This window comes from Maylandia zebra, linkage group LG4, assembly GCF_041146795.1.
Source record: "Maylandia zebra isolate NMK-2024a linkage group LG4, Mzebra_GT3a, whole genome shotgun sequence".
Lineage (NCBI taxonomy): Eukaryota > Metazoa > Chordata > Actinopteri > Cichliformes > Cichlidae > Maylandia > Maylandia zebra.
Genome location: NC_135170.1, coordinates 28507348 through 28525367, shown reverse-complemented (window position 1 = coordinate 28525367; position 18020 = coordinate 28507348). Strand labels below are relative to the sequence as shown.

The window sequence follows — 18020 nt, the reverse complement described above, 5'->3', positions numbered from 1 at the left end:
TCCGCGGCCCCGAACCGTAGTAAGGAAACCTCTGGCAGTTACTTGAAGGTTCCGTAACTGACTCATAGCCGGCAACAGCTTACTATACAGGTCAACTCTGCTAGCAAAAAGATCGAAGGAGGCATAGGAAACTGCTTCACCGAACTTTATTTCTTCTCTAAGGCATGAACACCGCGTACAGTGGGCTGAAACAGTTTACTCACAGCAAGCATCGCCGACACAACTCTGGCTGTCGAGGGAGTTATTATATTCCTTTTATTTATTTTATTTTCGTCTCTTCTGTAGCTAACCGTTACTTACACACCAGGCAGTCCCGACACACATCCCGAATACATTTCCCATCAGGCTTCATCCTTAAAGGGCCATGCCTGTAACACAGGGTTTGCAAAATCGCTAGCCCCGGGACATCGGGCTAGCGATTTTTCCAGTCGGGCTACCAAAATCTATCTCTGCCCTGCCCGTCGGGCTATTGTAGGAAGGAAAAATATATGTCAATGCTTTTGCATTCTTTCGGAAATGTAGCTGGGTAATTATGTCATTGGCATCGGTGAGCCACTGTCAATATGTGACATATTGAAATCGCGTTTGAATTTGCGCTTGTTTTTTTGCTTTCACTTTGTAAATGTCCAGGTGCCTTCTTTTGGCGCACCAGCCGGTCACGACCGGCGGGGGAAAAGTCACTCGGGTCAGAACATGGGGTGTCACCATCATCCCACTTCTGACACCAATGTGGCAAGCTCAGACAACGAGGAGACGGAGGTGTCCTTTGGTCTTGCTTCCCATGAGCTAGCCAGGGAGCACAGCCGTTTATTGACATCTGCAGAAGAACACTGCCGCTAGCTAACTGCTCACCGCGGCAACCGCACAGCAACAACAACAACACACAGGGCGCCCTCTGACCCCGGAAGGACACACCGTCGCAGCGAGAGGGCGTCACCCGTCACTATGGCAACATAAACAAAACATAACTGTACAAACAGAACCCCGAACAGCCCTGACCCGCTACAATATGCTGCTGAGAATATAGCCCAGAAGAAGCGTATAGTATAGCTTTTATTTTGGAATGAGCCATTTCTCTGTAATAAACTCTCTTTTCCAAAGATGAGTGATTCCTCAATCAGATACAGGTGTTACCGCGCCAGATCCGCGGCCCCGAACCGTAGTAAGGAAACCTCTGGCAGTTACTTGAAGGTTCCGTAACTGACTCATAGCCGGCAACAGCTTACTATACAGGTCAACTCTGCTAGCAAAAAGATCGAAGGAGGCGTAGGAAACTGCTTCACCGAACTTTATTTCTTCTCTAAGGCATGAACACCGCGTACAGTGGGCTGAAACAGTTTACTCACAGCAAGCATCGCCGACACAACTCTGGCTGTCGAGGGAGTTATTATATTCCTTTTATTTATTTTATTTTCGTCTCTTCTGTAGCTAACCGTTACTTACACACCAGGCAGTCCCGACACACATCCCGAATACATTTCCCATCAGGCTTCATCCTTAAAGGGCCATGCCTGTAACACAGGGTTTGCAAAATCGCTAGCCCCGGGACGTCGGGCTAGCGATTTTTCCAGTCAGGCTACCAAAATCTATCTCTGCCCTGCCCGTCGGGCTATTGTAGGAAGGAAAAATATATGTCAATGCTTTTGCATTCTTTCGGAAATGTAGCTGGGTAATTATGTCATTGGCATCGGTGAGCCACTGTCAATATGTGACATATTGAAATCGCGTTTGAATTTGCGCTTGTTTTTTTGCTTTCACTTTGTAAATGTCCAGGTGCCTTCTTTTGGCGCACCAGCCGGTCACGACCGGCGGGGGAAAAGTCACTCGGGTCAGAACATGGGGTGTCACCATCATCCCACTTCTGACACCAATGTGGCAAGCTCAGACAACGAGGAGACGGAGGTGTCCTTTGGTCTTGCTTCCCATGAGCTAGCCAGGGAGCACAGCCGTTTATTGACATCTGCAGAAGAACACTGCCGCTAGCTAACTGCTCACCGCGGCAACCGCACAGCAACAACAACAACACACAGGGCGCCCTCTGACCCCGGAAGGACACACCGTCGCAGCGAGAGGGCGTCACCCGTCACTATGGCAACATAAACAAAACATAACTGTACAAACAGAACCCCGAACAGCCCTGACCCGCTACAATATGCTGCTGAGAATATAGCCCAGAAGAAGCATATAGTATAGCTTTTATTTTGGAAAGAGCCATTTCTCTGTAATAAACTCTCTTTTCCAAAGATTAGTGATTCCTCAATCAGATTATATTTATTTTTTTAATTACTTTTGTTTCAGCAACATTAAATTTAAAAAACTGTACTTTTGAGTTAAAATATATATTTATAATTTTAATAAATGACAAATTAAAAAGGCATGAACATTTTTTTGTATCGAAAAAATATCGAACCGTGACACCAAAGTATCGAACCGAACCGTGAATTTTGTGTATCGTTGCACCCCTACTTTGTAGATAATGCTACCAGGATGCTCAGTGTATATTCTTTACATACTGACTCTCACGCACAAAAAAACACAATATTATTAATAAGTGCAAATACCTGTTAAGGACTGATGACTTTTATAAACATCTCTAAAAAGTTGTGTAACAGGTATAAATGGAAAGGATTAGAAAGATTGTTAATGAACATACTCAAACTGAATCAAATTACTCACTGTCAGACAAACCTGACTCTTTCAGTTATTGCTTTGGGTTTGCAGCGCATTATTGGCAGAAACCTCTGTATAGCTCCTGCCCAGAAACACTAGACAAAAGACAGCCTATAACCCCAGTTCCGAAAAAGTGTGGATGCTTTGTAAAATGGAAATAAAACCAGAAAGCAATGATTTGCAATTCATAAAACCAATGTATTTTTCTCAAAATTATTTAACCTGAAATAAAAAGGTGCAAGAAAAGCCAGAAAGAGCATCTTAGAGATGCAGACCTTCTCAGAAACAAAGGAGGGCTGAGGTTTGCCAATCTACATAAACCTGGATCTAAAAAATGTGGAACATGTTCCTGAAAATAAAATGAAAGTCTTTATATAGCTCAGCCTTTACAGTATATCATCAAAGGATTTAGACAACCTGGAGAAATCTCTGTGCACAAGGCCAAAAATCAATATTGGATGCCCTCAGGTGGCATTCTCTGTGAATACAGTTCGCTGTGCTATCCACAGCAAACAAGCGGAAACTCTATGATGCAAAGAAGAAGCCAAATGTGAACATGCTCCAAAAGAAAATGCCACTATCGTTTGGCCTAAGCTAATTTAAAATCGATTGAGGCAAAGTAGAAAACTGTTCTGTGGTCAAACAAATCGAAATTTGAAATTGGATTTGGAGAACATGGTGCCGGATCCTCTGGACTAAAGAAAAGAGAAATCATCTGGCTTGTTATCAGAGTTTTGTTCAAAAGCCTGCATCTCCGATGGTATAATGGTGCATTATTGCCATGGATTCAGCAGTTTGCACATCTGGAAAGTGTAATACTGATTTTTAACGCACCAATACTACTTATTGTGCTCTATTCAGTTTGAGCACTTAAAGCATTTTCTTACATGCCTCATTCCACACATATACATGTGTGGAATGAGGCATGTAAGCCTAAACACTTTTTACCTAATGTTCACACACTCTTACTTTGATACTGCATTTATTTCAACAGTAAGGCTCATAGAGTCCGTGTGCTGAACTTGCCTGCTTGCAGTTCAGATATTGTACAAATACCACAAAGAAGACCCATGGCATCAATATTCAAGCAACCAGTCTACTCAGTTCCCACATATATAAGCTTACATAGTTGCAAACATTGCCCTGTCCCAACTTCTGAGACATGTTGCTGCCATCAAATTCCAAATTCCTTTTTATTTTTACCTTAAAGTTTTAGTTTTTATTTGCATTTTATACAGTGTCCCAAGTTTTTGGAACTGGTGTTGTAGTTAATAATTCTTGTGTGTGGTAGCAGGTGTAGAAGTAAAGAGATGGAAACTTAATAGGTAGATAACTCAGGGTAAGCCAAAGGGTTACCTCACAGCCTGAGGCCTCAGGGGGCCACAGGTCCAGTCTGGATGGGTGTAAACTTTTTATACTGCATGGGCTAACTAGCAGGGAAAGGGGAGCTGGCATAGAGAGCCTGTGTGGGGCTCTCTCAAATAGCTGAGGAGGAAAAAAGAAAGTTACAAACTGTCATTATCTGCAAAATAAAAACACAGCAGCAGCTGAATGATCGAACTCAATTACTGTTGAGTCTTTACTCTATTCAGTTTCAGCAGGTCATCTCTAACACAGTCCAAGCAGCTATCAGGATCCATCTGTCTGGCTGTGATCTGTGAGCCCTGGGTGATGATGTGTGTGAGTGAGCAGTATGTGATCTTTGGGCTCTCACAGTGCCAGGGGCTGGGGACATATGGCACCTGCTGCTTGAACATGTGGTAATGAGGGTGAGCATATCTGAACAGACATTGTCTGCCTGTGTGCACACAAAGACTTGCTCCAAATTGTGGACGTAACATGAATACTAAAAACATTCCTTTTGGTTTTTTTTAATGAACAACGGACTATTGGGGATATTATTAACCTTGTGTTTTCTTTACCTCCAATTCGGCAGCAATTTTCTCCCCCTCTCCCTCCTCTTTGTCTTCAGAAGCCAGTGTGGGAGGTGTTGATGACGGACGAGGGTTTTCGGACACGGTCCTCCTCAGTTTTATGTGAGGTTTCTGTCCCTCTGTCTCTTCAGATTCAGCCTTCTAGGGCCACAAGAACAAAAAGGGGTAAGAACTTGTCCAAAGCTGGTGTGAGAAGCTTGCAATTTTGTCTTAAATATATCAATAGGGGAATTTTAATATGATGACTTGTAGATTTGAGAATTAAAACACTGGAATTGTTAAATGCACTATTTTTTTCAGTTACCTTTATGCTTTTTCCAGGAATTAGTGGCTCCCCACTGCGAGTGGTCACACCGGGAGATGAGGGGAAACTGCGTCTAGGCGGTGGAGGTGGAGGGGACTTGGAGGGTTTCTCTGTGCGATACCGAGGTACTGTCAGCTCATCTGAAAACACAGTAACATGTCATTAGAAAGAATTATTACATTATTAACACAACACATTTAAAAACAATATCATGCCAATAAATCCAATTCAGCTTATGTATGGAGGAGTAAAGGTGAGGCTTTTAAAAATATGATCACTGTATCAACTGTAAAGCTTGGTGGTGGTAGCATCATGCTCTGGAGCTGTTTTGCTTCCAGTGGTACCAGCACATTGCACAAATCCACAGCTAGAGACAACTGGGTGTTCCAACAGGACGATGACCTCAAACGTGCATCAAAACTGGTTTTGTAGTGGATAAAACATTAAGCTTCTGGAATGGCTTTCCCAAATCTCTAAACTCAAAGAAATGGAAATTGAAAATTTTAAGCCAGGTCTGTGGCAAGAAAAAAACAACAACATTTGAAATAAACTCTATCAGTTGTACCAAGAGGTGTTCAGCTCCTGTGTTCACTGAGATATTCAACATCTCTTTATCTCAGTCGGTGATCCCCACATGCTTCAAAGAGTCCATCATTGTTCCTGTCCCGAAGAAACCCCACCCTGCTTCTCTCAATGACTATCGCCCTGTAGCCCTCACCTCAGTAGTGATGAAGTGCTTTGAACGCCTGGTCAGAGACTTCATCATTTCTTCACTACCAGACACACTGGACCCACTACAGTTCGCTTACCGTCCAAATCGTTCCACAGACGATGCCATCTCTCATCTCCTCCACACATCACTCACTCACTTGGACACTAGAAGGGGGAATTATGTTAAAATGCTCTTCATAGACTACAGCTCTGCATTTAACACCATAATTCCCTCCACACTCACCACCAAGCTGGAGCATCTGGGACTCAGCTCATCTATGTGTCAGTGGATCTCCAACTTCCTAACTGGCAGACCACAGGCAGTAAGGATGGGCGGACATGTCTCAGCCTCCACCACTCTCAGCACTGGAGCCCCCCAGGGGTGTGTTCTGAGCCCCCTGCTGTACTCTCTGTACACATATGACTGTGTGGCCACTACCAGCTCCACCACCATCATCAAGTTTGCTGACGACACCGTCGTGGTGGGCCTGATCTCTGATAACAACGAGACGGCCTACCTGAAGGAGATTAGGAATCTGGAGAACTGGTGCCAGAGGAACAACCTCCTTCTAAACGTCAGTAAGACAAAGGAGCTGATAGTGGACTTCAACACTAAGCAGGAGAGGAACTACCAGACCCCCGTCATCAACGAGTGCCCAGTGGAGAGAGTGGACAGCTTCAAATACCTCGGAGTTCACATCACGCAGGACCTGTCATGGTCCTGTCACATCAACACCGTGGTGAAAAAGGCCCGTCAGCGTCTCTACCACCTCAGACGCTTGAGAGACTTCCAACTGCCCTCCAAGGTGCTCAGGAACTTTTACTCGTGCACCATAGAGAGCATCCTGGCGGGAAACATCTTAACCTGGTTCGGGAACAGCACCATGCAGGACAGACGAGCTCTACAGAGGGTTGTGCGGTCAGCTGAGCGCACCATCCGCTCCGAGCTCCCTGACCTGCACTCAATCTACAGCAGGCGGTGCTGGACCAAGGCCAGGAAGATCGTGAAGGACCTCAGCCATCCCAACAACAGACTGTTCTCTCTGTTGAGGTCAGGAAAGCGATTCCGCTCCCTGAAGACCAACACAGAGAGACTGAGGAGGAGCTTCTTCCCGCAGGCGATACGGTCTCTCAATCACACCACCACACAGTACTGACCCACACATATGGTTCTTACACACACACTGGACTTTCTGGACTTTGGTTTTGCACAACACTGGTCACTATATTCTTCATTTCCGGTTAATACTTGTACAGCTGCTGTTATTGTGTATATATTTATTTAGATTTAGATTTCTTCATACATTCTTATATAGTTCTATATTGTGTATTGTGTATTTTGTTGTACAGTTATTTTATTTTCAACTTTAATTTATATATTTTATCTTATTCTTCCCAGTTAAATTTACCCTTCATTCTAATTTGTGTTGTACAGTTATTTCATTTTTAACCTTAATTTATATTTTATTCCTTCCTAGTTAAATTTACCCTTTTTAATTTTTCATATTTATTTCCTATCTTATTCATAGCCTTTCCTTTTTTGTTTTCTTTAGGTCACGAGCAGTTGTCCAAGCATTTCACTACATATCGTACTGTGTATGACTGTGTACGTGACAAATAAAATTTGAATTTGAAATTTGAAATTTGAAGAGGGATGGCCAAATATCCAGCCAGAATTACACCATATGGTATGCTTTACATACTTGTTGATGGCTACAACAAGCATAAAGTTGAACTGCAACTTTTAACCTTTAAAAGGAAAATTAACAAGTATTAGTGGAGTGTTTGTATATAACTGAGTATGTATATTTAATTCTGACCCTGTGTGAGGGTCAAAATACATTCAAATTAAATTCTTTAAGTCATTAAAGATGTATACTCTTCAATCAATCAACCCTGGAAAAAGAACAGTTTAAAGAAACAATTAAAAGCCCTAAATTACTATAATGTAAGCACAACCGTATGTTTTTAACATGCAGTTTAATAAACCGATTACATAACAGGGATTGTTTATTGAAGAATTAAAAATTAGATTCATTTAAAAAAAAAAAAGGATGCCATGAAACAAAACTCTGATCTATCATACTAATGCAGCCTGAGCCTCATCTCACCAGAGCCACGCCTGGACCCTCCCTCTTTCCCAGAAAGCTTGTGCTGGGGCTTGTTGGCACGGTGGTCTGGGGTCGCTGCCCCACTCTGGGGGGTCTGTGTTGATGGTGTGTTGGAGGAGGGCTTAATCTGCTTGGCAGCAAAATCCAAATCTGGAATAGCCTTCATTAGTTCAGCCTGGGTCTCTTCCAACAAACGGTTGATGTCCTGAGCACTGTACTGGGTTAGACTGGCCCGCTTCTCCTCCCAGTCCCGCTCTGCTGCCTGTGAAGTTGAGAGGTGGATGTGAGCAGTGTATGAACACAAAACTATAGTCATGCCTCACTGGTTTATTGGTTTGCATCACAAAGTATTTACAGCAGATGGTGAAAAACACGTAAATAAACAACAGAAATAATCCCTACCAGTCGGACCTCCATGGACAAAGCTTTGTCAGCAGCAGCACGACGCTCAAGCTCTTCCAGAGCTTTGCCCTTGTGGGGAACAGGAGGATGATTATCCTTGTGAAGGCCGGATGGGTTGCCATGTCCACGGCTGAGGCTGGTGTGAGGGCTCCAATTGGACAAGCTGTTGCCTCCCCCAAGATCATTGATGGTGGGGATTTCAAAGTCTGCAAACTTTCGCAAGTCCTCGTTGTGCTTGGATGATGAACTAGTGAAGTCTTCTTGCTTCTTCCATACTCCCTCATTTGCTTGTCTAGCAAGACAGAAGAAGAATTAATTAATCAACATTTTTAAATGTAACACAAACAACAAACATGTATTATACAGATCTCGAAATGAAAAAGAATTGCAAATGCTAAAAAAAGACCCCAAACACTAAACGCTGAAGGATAAAAACTTCCACTGCTGCTGAATGCATTTGCCAACTTACTGCTACCCAAAAGATGAAAGAAAAGAGCAACATTAGATGAGCTCTTTTATCACTGAGATTAATTAAGCCTGAGAGTGAGGCGCTTTTTGGACACAGGGCTGATTAGGAGATAGACAATGGCATGCTGAAGGAAAAAGTCCTTCAACGTCCTCTAGTCTATACTAACCGCAAAATTAAAACTGTTACTCATGTGACTAAAAAGGACATTCATCAGTGTGACATTCAATAATGCCAATTAAGTACAACAATACTGGAAGCTTGACTACACATTTAAATACTGCTTTTCTTCACACTTGATGGATTTAAATCACTTCTATATCTCTTAATGAACTCAGAACTCTGACTTAAAACAGCAAATGTTTAAGCATGAAAGTTTCTGATCTGGATCAACAACATTATCTAATAAATTTTCTTGGTCAAAGGCCTCTCTCACTGCCTCATTTATGAAAATCCATAATGTTCTGCTGACACACCAGCACATAGGGGTGAAAACATTATGCCTTTGGCAGAGGTGCAAATGGAAAAACTGGGCTGACTGGAATTGATTACAAGTGGATACAGGTCAGTCAGTGTTCGGCATATTTAACAGCTTTCAGATCATACTTAAGAGCTTAAGAATTTACTGGACAAGTGCTTCCTTGTCAGTATTTAAAGGATTATTAAAATCTCAAACTCAGTGTAAAGACAGCTATTAGACTTTAATGTTGTTTTTTTACTGGAATACAAACAACCAAGTAGGTATTGTTGTGCTAGGTCATACTTGCGCATGGTAGCAAGGGTATCAGTTATAGTCTTGCATCGTTTTAACAGGGCATCAAGTCTGTGTGGCTCTTCCTTCAGGAACTTGACAGCTTCCACCTCCACCCGGAGCACCACCCGCATCTTGCTCTGCAGACCTGGAAATTGATCTTTAGGGGAAAGCAACAGATTAATACAGGGAGCCAACTGTGATCACACAAAAAATATCTATTACATTTGTCCAAAATGTTTTGTGGTAGGCAACCATAACCTTTTTCAATTTAGGTAAATGGTCACTGAGTTCATTGAGACAATGAGTAATCTTAGGGTGATTAAGTGCTACAGATTGGCTGTTCATGACTACAAGTTAGTCAGTGCATTGATGAGTAACTAGGGCGTTATAAATGGTCTGCCAGCATAAAGGGCTGTGTTTTCCTTTTTGCGCCAGTGTACAGTGAATCCACCAGAATGACTCACTTTTCAGCTCCGTGAGTGTTTCTCCCAGCTTTCTCAGAAGAGTGGCCTTCTCCTCCAGCTCCTGCACTGTCACCAGCTTGTGGTTGACAGACGACTCCTTCTGGATCTCCTCCACCGACTTCTCCAGGTCGCTGAGATGGAACAGACAGAAGGCTGAACACCAGGGATTCCTCCACCACACTTAGATTCGACTGAATATTTATCTCAAAATCGTGATATTCATGTTTCAGCCATGCTTTTGCCAATAAACTGTCTCTCAATCAACTGGGAACTAGATCAACAGTTTGGGCAAGCTGAACTGGACGAGGTACAGATTAGTTTTCGAAAGTTTCATGCAGCAACTGAAGTAAGAAACTTTTAAAATAGCTATATAATATGATGCCTTCAAGAAAACGTAAACTACGCAAATATAAATTCGTTAAGCGCTAATGTTGAGTTGATCTAGTCTGGTCCTCAAGACATATGATGAATAAAAATTCAGTGTATAATTAATCAAAATAATTGGCTGCCACTAGCCAGGAAAAGTACCAGACATCGATTAGCAGGGATCATCTAACAGTTCAACTAATTATTCTAAAATCCAAGTGCAGAAACGAGTGACATTCAATAAGTCTTCTTCGACTCACAGAGCGATCCAGCAAATTTCCACATACAAGACTGAAGCAGGTTATCTGATTATTAAATCTCAAGGTAGCTCTTTGCTCTCATTTTGCAGTCAGTTTAATTAGTTGTTGGACAGTCGTGTAACTCAGATCTTAATAAGCATCTTGCTCTGTGCCGGGCTTAATTATAGCGACAGCTTTATCCTATCAGTGTGTCGTAAAAGAGACATGAATTTTGCTATGTCTGATATAATTATAAAATACAAGTTAAAACGCATCTTAAACTACACAAATGTCAACCAGTATTCACCTACAGCACAGATTGCATTCATAGATTCTTCTATATTTGGAAACCCCCTTTTTTTTAAAATTATCACTGGTTTCTATCATCAAGCGTGTACTGCTCAACAACTGTTATACACTGCACTGCCAAGAAACAAATCGTGTACTGTAACTGACTGGAGTTGCTGAATGATGAGCTCCTCCTCGTTGAGATATTTGAGTCTTTCTTCCTCCACCAGGAGGCGCTGCCTCTGGAGAGGATCCTCCTGTTTCCTCAGGGCATCAGTCACACGCACGTTCAGCTCCGCCTCTGTCCGCTTCAGCAGCGTTCGCACTGAATCCTGGTTCTCTAGCTGCATGAAAAAAAAAGCCACACGTTAAAAAACAACATCACAGAAATACACGTACACTCAGCAAATATTTGGAAATTAGCTGTGGGAATGTTAGCCTTCTTGGTCTTTGGAGCATTGCTTGCTGGCATTATGAAAGCTGCTATTTCATTTATCACAAAATACTATCGCATTAAGGAGGAGAACTGGAGCTGACTAAGGCTTTACAATGAAAACTTCAGTGATTTGCAACAACTGCACACCTTTTTCTACCTTGTCCTTGAGGGGTCAGGTTCTCTGGCATCTTTACTCCATGACCTTCCACATGAGAAGAACACTTAACTCTGTCCTTTAATGTATATTAATTTTCCAGTCAATATTAGTGAGTTTTAGCCTTCATGATGTAATGAACAATATGTTCTTAAAACCACTCTGAGATGCAGCCAATACTTCACTTTCTGCTGTCTGTATTTGCATTAGCATGTGCACACAATATTGTTCTAAACACAGAGGGCTGAAATACCCTGAGGAAAATGAAACAGATGCACCAAGCATGAACTCCACTTGCTTTCAGTGTTATGAAAGGAATATTCTACAGGACTATGCATGTAACACAACTCCCCAAGATGAAATCACCCAGTAAGCAAGAAAAAATTAATAATTGATTATTCTTTTGTTCCAGGAAGTGAAGCAAGACAACAATATCGCTAACATTTATAATTACCCAGTATTCCCTGATATACTGCCAGCAGCAGTGATGTAGATGCATGAGTCCAAAAGCAAGGAGTACAGTAACACATTAAAGAAAAATGTTTAATGCATCAAGAGAAATAGCATGCTCTGCTGCCTCTGTCTTGCTCAGTTGCCTGTCTCTACTTTACCCTCTTGCATAATTCATTCACATGTAAAATTAAAGCTGTTGGCCATCGGCACGGGCGGCAATATAGGCCCAGGTGCAGAGGTCACACTTGGGCACACTGACACGCAAACAGCAAACTGTTCTCTCTTCGGTGCATCACAACCATTGGTGTTTGGCTCGCCATCTCACTGTTTCGCTAGTTGAAAGCAGCCTTGCAACTGCTCTTACGGAACAAATAAAAGCACCACATGCCTATCATCTCTCACTTCCATTACTCAATTTTTCACTCCTTTTCCTGCAAGAAACTTCACTCCTCTGAAAGTGAGAGCATTTATCTCATCTCTTTCTAATTCCTCCTGCAGTAACCATGGCACCACTTCAAGCGGAGATAAATGAAACTCAGACAGAAAGGACTTAATTTCCACATTTTGGTTAACTCTTCTTGTGGCTTTCTGTCTAATTCTGCATCTATCTCGACAGGTCTAAGGAGCGAAACGGAAAAGGATGCTCCAAACAAATGCTACTAGCACATCATTCACGCTGATCAAGATAATGCCAGTTCGCTTCAGTAAAAAATGGGTTTATCTCAACCCAGAAACAGTGTCCTGGTTTCTCTAAATAATCTACTCAGCATGCTGTCAACACTCTTCCTAAGGACTACTTCTTCAGTAGAAACTTGTTAATAACAACTGCTCACAAGACTGTGTAATATGCAGAGTCATCAGTAAAGTGTCTCAGGCGAGGCATGCTGCTGCTGATTTTTTTAGAGCGTACATTTGCAAAGCCATTAGCAACACATACAAATACAAATAACCATTTGCATGTTATTAGGGTAGAGGTGGGGGTGTTAATAATTGTTCACCTTTTACAATTTGTTTTGATGAGTTATACCACTGTCACAGTGAATTTACATTTCAAAATATCGCATTAATATCAGATGTCTGTTTCTTTTTATCCTTATTACATATTTATATGCATTTGTTTTTCTGCTGTGCAATAACAACAATATAACTAACAAAAAAGATGAAAGAAAACATTATTTTCCTCCATAGGGAGGAGGACTAGATGTGTCCAGATAAATTTTATGTAGTTCTTACATAGTGGGATTCATTACACAACCACAGAGAGCTCGGTTCACAAACACAGAGTGCCATTGGCAGCTACGATAATCATTTAGATGAGACAGGAAACATTAAATATAAACTCAAATATCAAAGGTATATTTAGGAAAACAAACGGTGTTCGTAGAGCTAGACAATAACCAGTTTTCTAATCTGAAAGGACAAACCAATTAAAAACATTTAATCGTGGATATTAAATACCTGGATCTTGCGTAGCTGGTTGAGCTGTTTGCGCAGGTCGCTGGCGTTTTGCTGCAGACCGTGAAGATGGAGCTGCATCTGCAAGCGACCAACGCTGTTCACCTGGATTGAGTTAGAAGGTGGCGGCGGCATCAGAGCTAGAGGTGCCGACGGTGTATTTGCTGCCAATCACAGAGCAGGAAACGGGGGTCACCGGGAGGTCGTTGGGAAACAAAGCGGTTAGTTTGTTGGGTTATGCTCCGGTGAGAGTTGCAGCCAGCCAGCATCACACAGTAAAACAATAACACAAATACACACTTGCCATAAAGGCCAAAAAAATTACATATACAGAAACTCTGGGCGCACACACACAGAGGATATAGTGTGTGAATACAAAAAAGTCCCATATTCACAAAACTCTAATTGCCCAGTGGGAGAAATATGAGCTCATGCTATTAGTAACCCATAGAGAAGTGCAATTAGTCTATTCAGCAGTGACACACAGGGATAACCATGCTCTTATCTGAACATAGGCCTTTGTGAGTATGGTCATTGACCCACCAGATATTCTACCACATATTCACACACCCTCACAAAAGAGTTTTCCACTGTGTGCCAGAACAAACCTCTGAAATTCGCAAAGGAATAACCAAGCAGAAATTTAAAAAGTAGAGACAGACAGAACGAGGGGAGTCTGCGTTCTGGGAAACCAACCAGGAGATAAATAGGAGAATATACACTGCCAGCTACCCAGCAACACCACACACCCATACAGAGGTCAGGGAGCAATGAGAAATGTCTGGAAGGAGTAAAAGGGTGATAGAGTAGGAGATGGAAACTACCTTTCTTCTTCTGTCGTCCGGCTGGAATATAGAAAGAGTGAGCCAGTTACCAAGAAATTAATGAGTAGCAGAGAGACAAAGAGGGAGAGGAAAGTTTAGATTTACAGAATGGTGATCCCGGAGAACATTTTATTGACTATAGCAGAGACAATGGCTGTGATGATGGCATAAGTCTTATGGCAGTGATCCAATGCATGAGGAAGCTTCAAAGACAACAGGGTTATAAAATTATGGAGAGACAGGAATGACTGTACAGTATCAAAGGGATGCATCCAGTGTACCTATCGGGGTACAAAAGCTGAAAAGCTCCTGTCAGTATTTAACAAATTCTATGATTAAATATTTATTTCTTATATAGAATATCTGATATTTTGAAAAATACCTTTGAACACAAAATTGAATTTACATGCCGCCAGCAGAGACAGTCACAAGTGAAGGAATAAACCTTCCAAAGACTTCAAAGCTGTCTTATTTCCTCTTTCTGGAGGTTATGTTTACAATTTGGCATCTCAGTTTATTTAACACATTTCACGAGCTGTCACCAGGTATATTTTTCAATCTCTGACAGATCCGTCTAGCATTTCGCCTCTGCTTTCCTGTATTTGTACTTAGCAATGCAAAAAAAACTTTGCGGTACAATCTCAAAAGAACCAAAGAGTAATTTTCTCATCTGACCGAGCTTTAACAATTCTATTAACCCGATTTGATGCTTGATTTGATGCTTAATTTTGATTATCAAATGATATATTAGACATTTTAAATTAAACTCTTCCACTTAAGAAGCGACAGAAAAGCAAAGACAGTCAAAGAGAAAAAGAAAAAAGAACTATGAAGGAGGTGGAAATGTAATGTCTCAGAGAGTGTCCAAAGAGACTTTAACACTGAACTCACTTGGTTCAATTAAAATGAACACTGGCAAGTTTTCCTGCGTAATGCAGTTAGTTTTGGATAGCTAGAAGAAAAACTGTCCATGAGAATTATTATGACTTCATAAGCTAAATCTGCTGTTAGATTTGCAATGCTTATAATAAAAAATGCACAGCCAGTGTAGGATCGCTATTTACGATACATGGAAGTATTACCATATAACCTATCATACCACTGATTTATTAAAGATATTTCATCTGACTCAGTGTATTATGCACTATATTTGGCCCATTAACATGTCAATATACATTCCCACTAGAGCAAAAATGAAATAAAATTCTTTGAATTCTGCTTGGGACAGGACACTATTACTGTTTATGTAGATAAACATGTTTAAGTTCCAGGGTCAGACTGTATAACTACATATTCACATGCAGTTTGATAGCTAACACATTGTTTGAACAATGCTGGAGTAGAACTAAAAGTTCCAAACAAACAATTACCAATGCTACATTTCTTAACTTAACCTCTTATCCGCCCTCTTGTAAGAAAGTTACCAAGTTGGCATATATTAGTCTTAAACCAGGAAGTCACCGCCATTGCTAGTTTGTGTACATTCGGGTGCGTGCACAGGGAGCAGGGAAATCGAGCCATAAAAGTATTCTAAACAGCACAGGAAAGGAAGTGCTTTAGTAACGGTTGGGTTCACAGGTAACAATTACGCTGCTTTACTCACTTCCAGTGGCGGAGCCATCACTGTTGGTTTCGGTCTTCTCGCTGGAAGAGAAAGGTAATGGCCGTGAAAACTCCGTCCCTTGGTCTGGAGGGCAGCCCGCCATCATGCAGAGACGCAGCAGGCCACATCTGAGGATCAACGGCCACAGGGCAAGGCAATTACAGTGCTAACACTAGAAGCACCAGTGCTGGATACTATCAGACTGATTACATTAACAAGTTGTCACCTTTTTAATGAAGTCTACTGCATATGTGAGAGTAAAGTGCCCTGATAACAATGGTCAGTGTAAGGAATCAAAATCTACTGAAAGACTCTAGGAGATGTCTGTATTTATCAGTGCACTGATCAGCATTGTGCCCTGTGGCTAATGTTTAGTGCTCTGAATTTGTGCTGTGCTCACACAAGGTAATGCACCACTTCACAGCTATGGAGCTTCTAATGGCTCTCATAATAGATAATAATCCTGTCGATCATCCTGTTTTTGTGTCCAAACTAATGCTGTATCTGTGACTTTCAGAGGGTTAATGGGCTGTAATGGAGAGTCTTACGTGCTGTCACTGTCTGGTGCTCTGGTCAGCACACTCTGGACGAGGCCAGTCAGACTGGCTATCTGCTTCTCCATGGCCTCCATACGCTCCAGGCGATGATCCCTGCGAAAATAACAAACAGCACATCTGTGAAACAAAACCCTGAACTCAACACAAACGAAGAGCTGAAAAAACACTTGGAATTCTTTGCAAACAGAAAAATATTTGTTCTTAGGGGTGTGAAATATGCAAATTTGAATAGAAGATTGTTAAACATGAATTAATAATATCTGTAAAATTTTATCAGGCAGAGAAAATATGTAACTTTGAGGGTTTTGTTTTTGTTTGTTTGCTTTTTTCCCCTGATGCACACTGCATCAGAAGATACAATAAAATACATGAATAAAAACAGGAAAACATTCACACTGATTCTTACTGACCTGCTACTGTCAGAATCTTGCCCAGATAACGAAGACCCAAAACCAGATGTGGTGCGGCTGCCCTCTCCAGGTCCAGCTGTTATACACAGAGGATCAGAACTGGAGCTGGGCCTGGATTTCGGGCTCTCCACAAACACAGAAGAAGAGGCAGAGTCCTTGCGGAAACTCTGTCTGACAGGTGAGGCTCTGGGTGTGCTGGAATAAGAGTCCCTGTCCCTCAGCTGCATGTCAGGGATTTTCTGTGGGGATGACGGTGGCATGCGAAATCCCATGCCCAGAGTGGCAGAAGAGTATGTGTCTGAGTATAGTGAACCTCCAGGCTTGTAGAGCGAGTCTTCCAGGTCTCCCTGGAGAGCAGCAGCTGAGTAGGTGCTGAGGGAGCGCACAGAGCCACGTCGGTACAGGCCAGCGGAAACAGGGAAGCTAAAGGGGTCTCCGATCGCAGCTAATGACTGGGTGGAAGCGATGCTGAGGCGGCCTTCGTGCATCAAGCTGTAGGGATCGGCATATAGCCCCTCATTTTTCATCAGTGCCATGTTTTTAGCAGAAACCTCTTCATCAGGCTTGACATCGCGGCGCTCCAGGATGGCACTAGGTGAAGGGGAAAGACCTGCGTTGGCACCATGGCCGGCTGAGGGATGGTGTGGGTGTCGGGGCTGATCATGTTGGGGATGGGATCCACCGAAGGATGGAGCACGGCCCCCGCTGTAGGAGAGGCGTGAGCGAGAAGGAGACCCAGAGGATGCTGAGGCGGTGGAGGAAGGAAGGGTATTTAGGCGGCGAGTTGGGGAGGAGTCGCGGGAAGAGTAGACCATTTCCCTCTGAAATGAACAAAGAGGGATGAGAGTTACCATGGAGACCAACAGATGAGTGTGCTGTGATTCCCATGCTTATAATGACTATGGCTATGACTTGGATCTGGCTGACACCAGACAAGGTGTCAGGATCTGCAGATGCCAAAATATGATGATAAATTTGTTAAACAACGAGACAAATTATTGGTCCAATGGAAGAGATCAGAGATGCTGCCTGTGATTTTGTTTATTAGACTAATGATAAAAGGAATAAAATTGATTGTGTCTATTCTAAATGGAAAGAATCTGCGAGGCAAAACAAGACCATGTAGTCTTAAATCTGTATCTTTATCTACAGCAGGATGATAACATGATGCAAAAGCTCATTCAACCTGAAAAGCTCTGAACGTTTCTTCACTGAGCTCTTCTTCCCTGCATTTTGTCTAGTATATTATTGTTAAACATGCCCCAGTGCTATCTTTAACTTCACCTCTGGCTGTGTTCCCCTGCTGCTAATTTACTCCTGTTGTGATTTTTCTAATTTCTGAACCTTTTAACTGTCAAATAGTCTGCTTTTCCTAGTCGCATATCTACTTTTCTAACTTAAGTCATTCCTGTTTTCATT

At 42.1% G+C, this 18020-nt stretch overlaps 1 protein-coding gene across 1 annotated transcript in view; it reads right to left on the bottom strand.

Moving 5' to 3' along the window:
- srcin1a (SRC kinase signaling inhibitor 1a) overlaps positions 1-18020 on the bottom strand; it is a 76756-nt gene that overhangs the window by 16670 nt on the left and 42066 nt on the right. Inside the window, exons 7-18 of the mRNA XM_076883348.1 lie at positions 16602-17422; positions 16183-16284; positions 15635-15762; positions 14032-14052; positions 13211-13371; positions 10878-11053; positions 9817-9947; positions 9362-9509; positions 8133-8424; positions 7731-7992; positions 4909-5048; positions 4593-4745 (exon numbers count right to left, since the gene is read on the bottom strand). Of these exons, the coding sequence (XP_076739463.1) occupies positions 4593-4745; positions 4909-5048; positions 7731-7992; positions 8133-8424; positions 9362-9509; positions 9817-9947; positions 10878-11053; positions 13211-13371; positions 14032-14052; positions 15635-15762; positions 16183-16284; positions 16602-17422 (2535 nt within the window). The remainder of the gene's footprint in view (positions 1-4592; positions 4746-4908; positions 5049-7730; positions 7993-8132; positions 8425-9361; positions 9510-9816; positions 9948-10877; positions 11054-13210; positions 13372-14031; positions 14053-15634; positions 15763-16182; positions 16285-16601; positions 17423-18020) is intronic.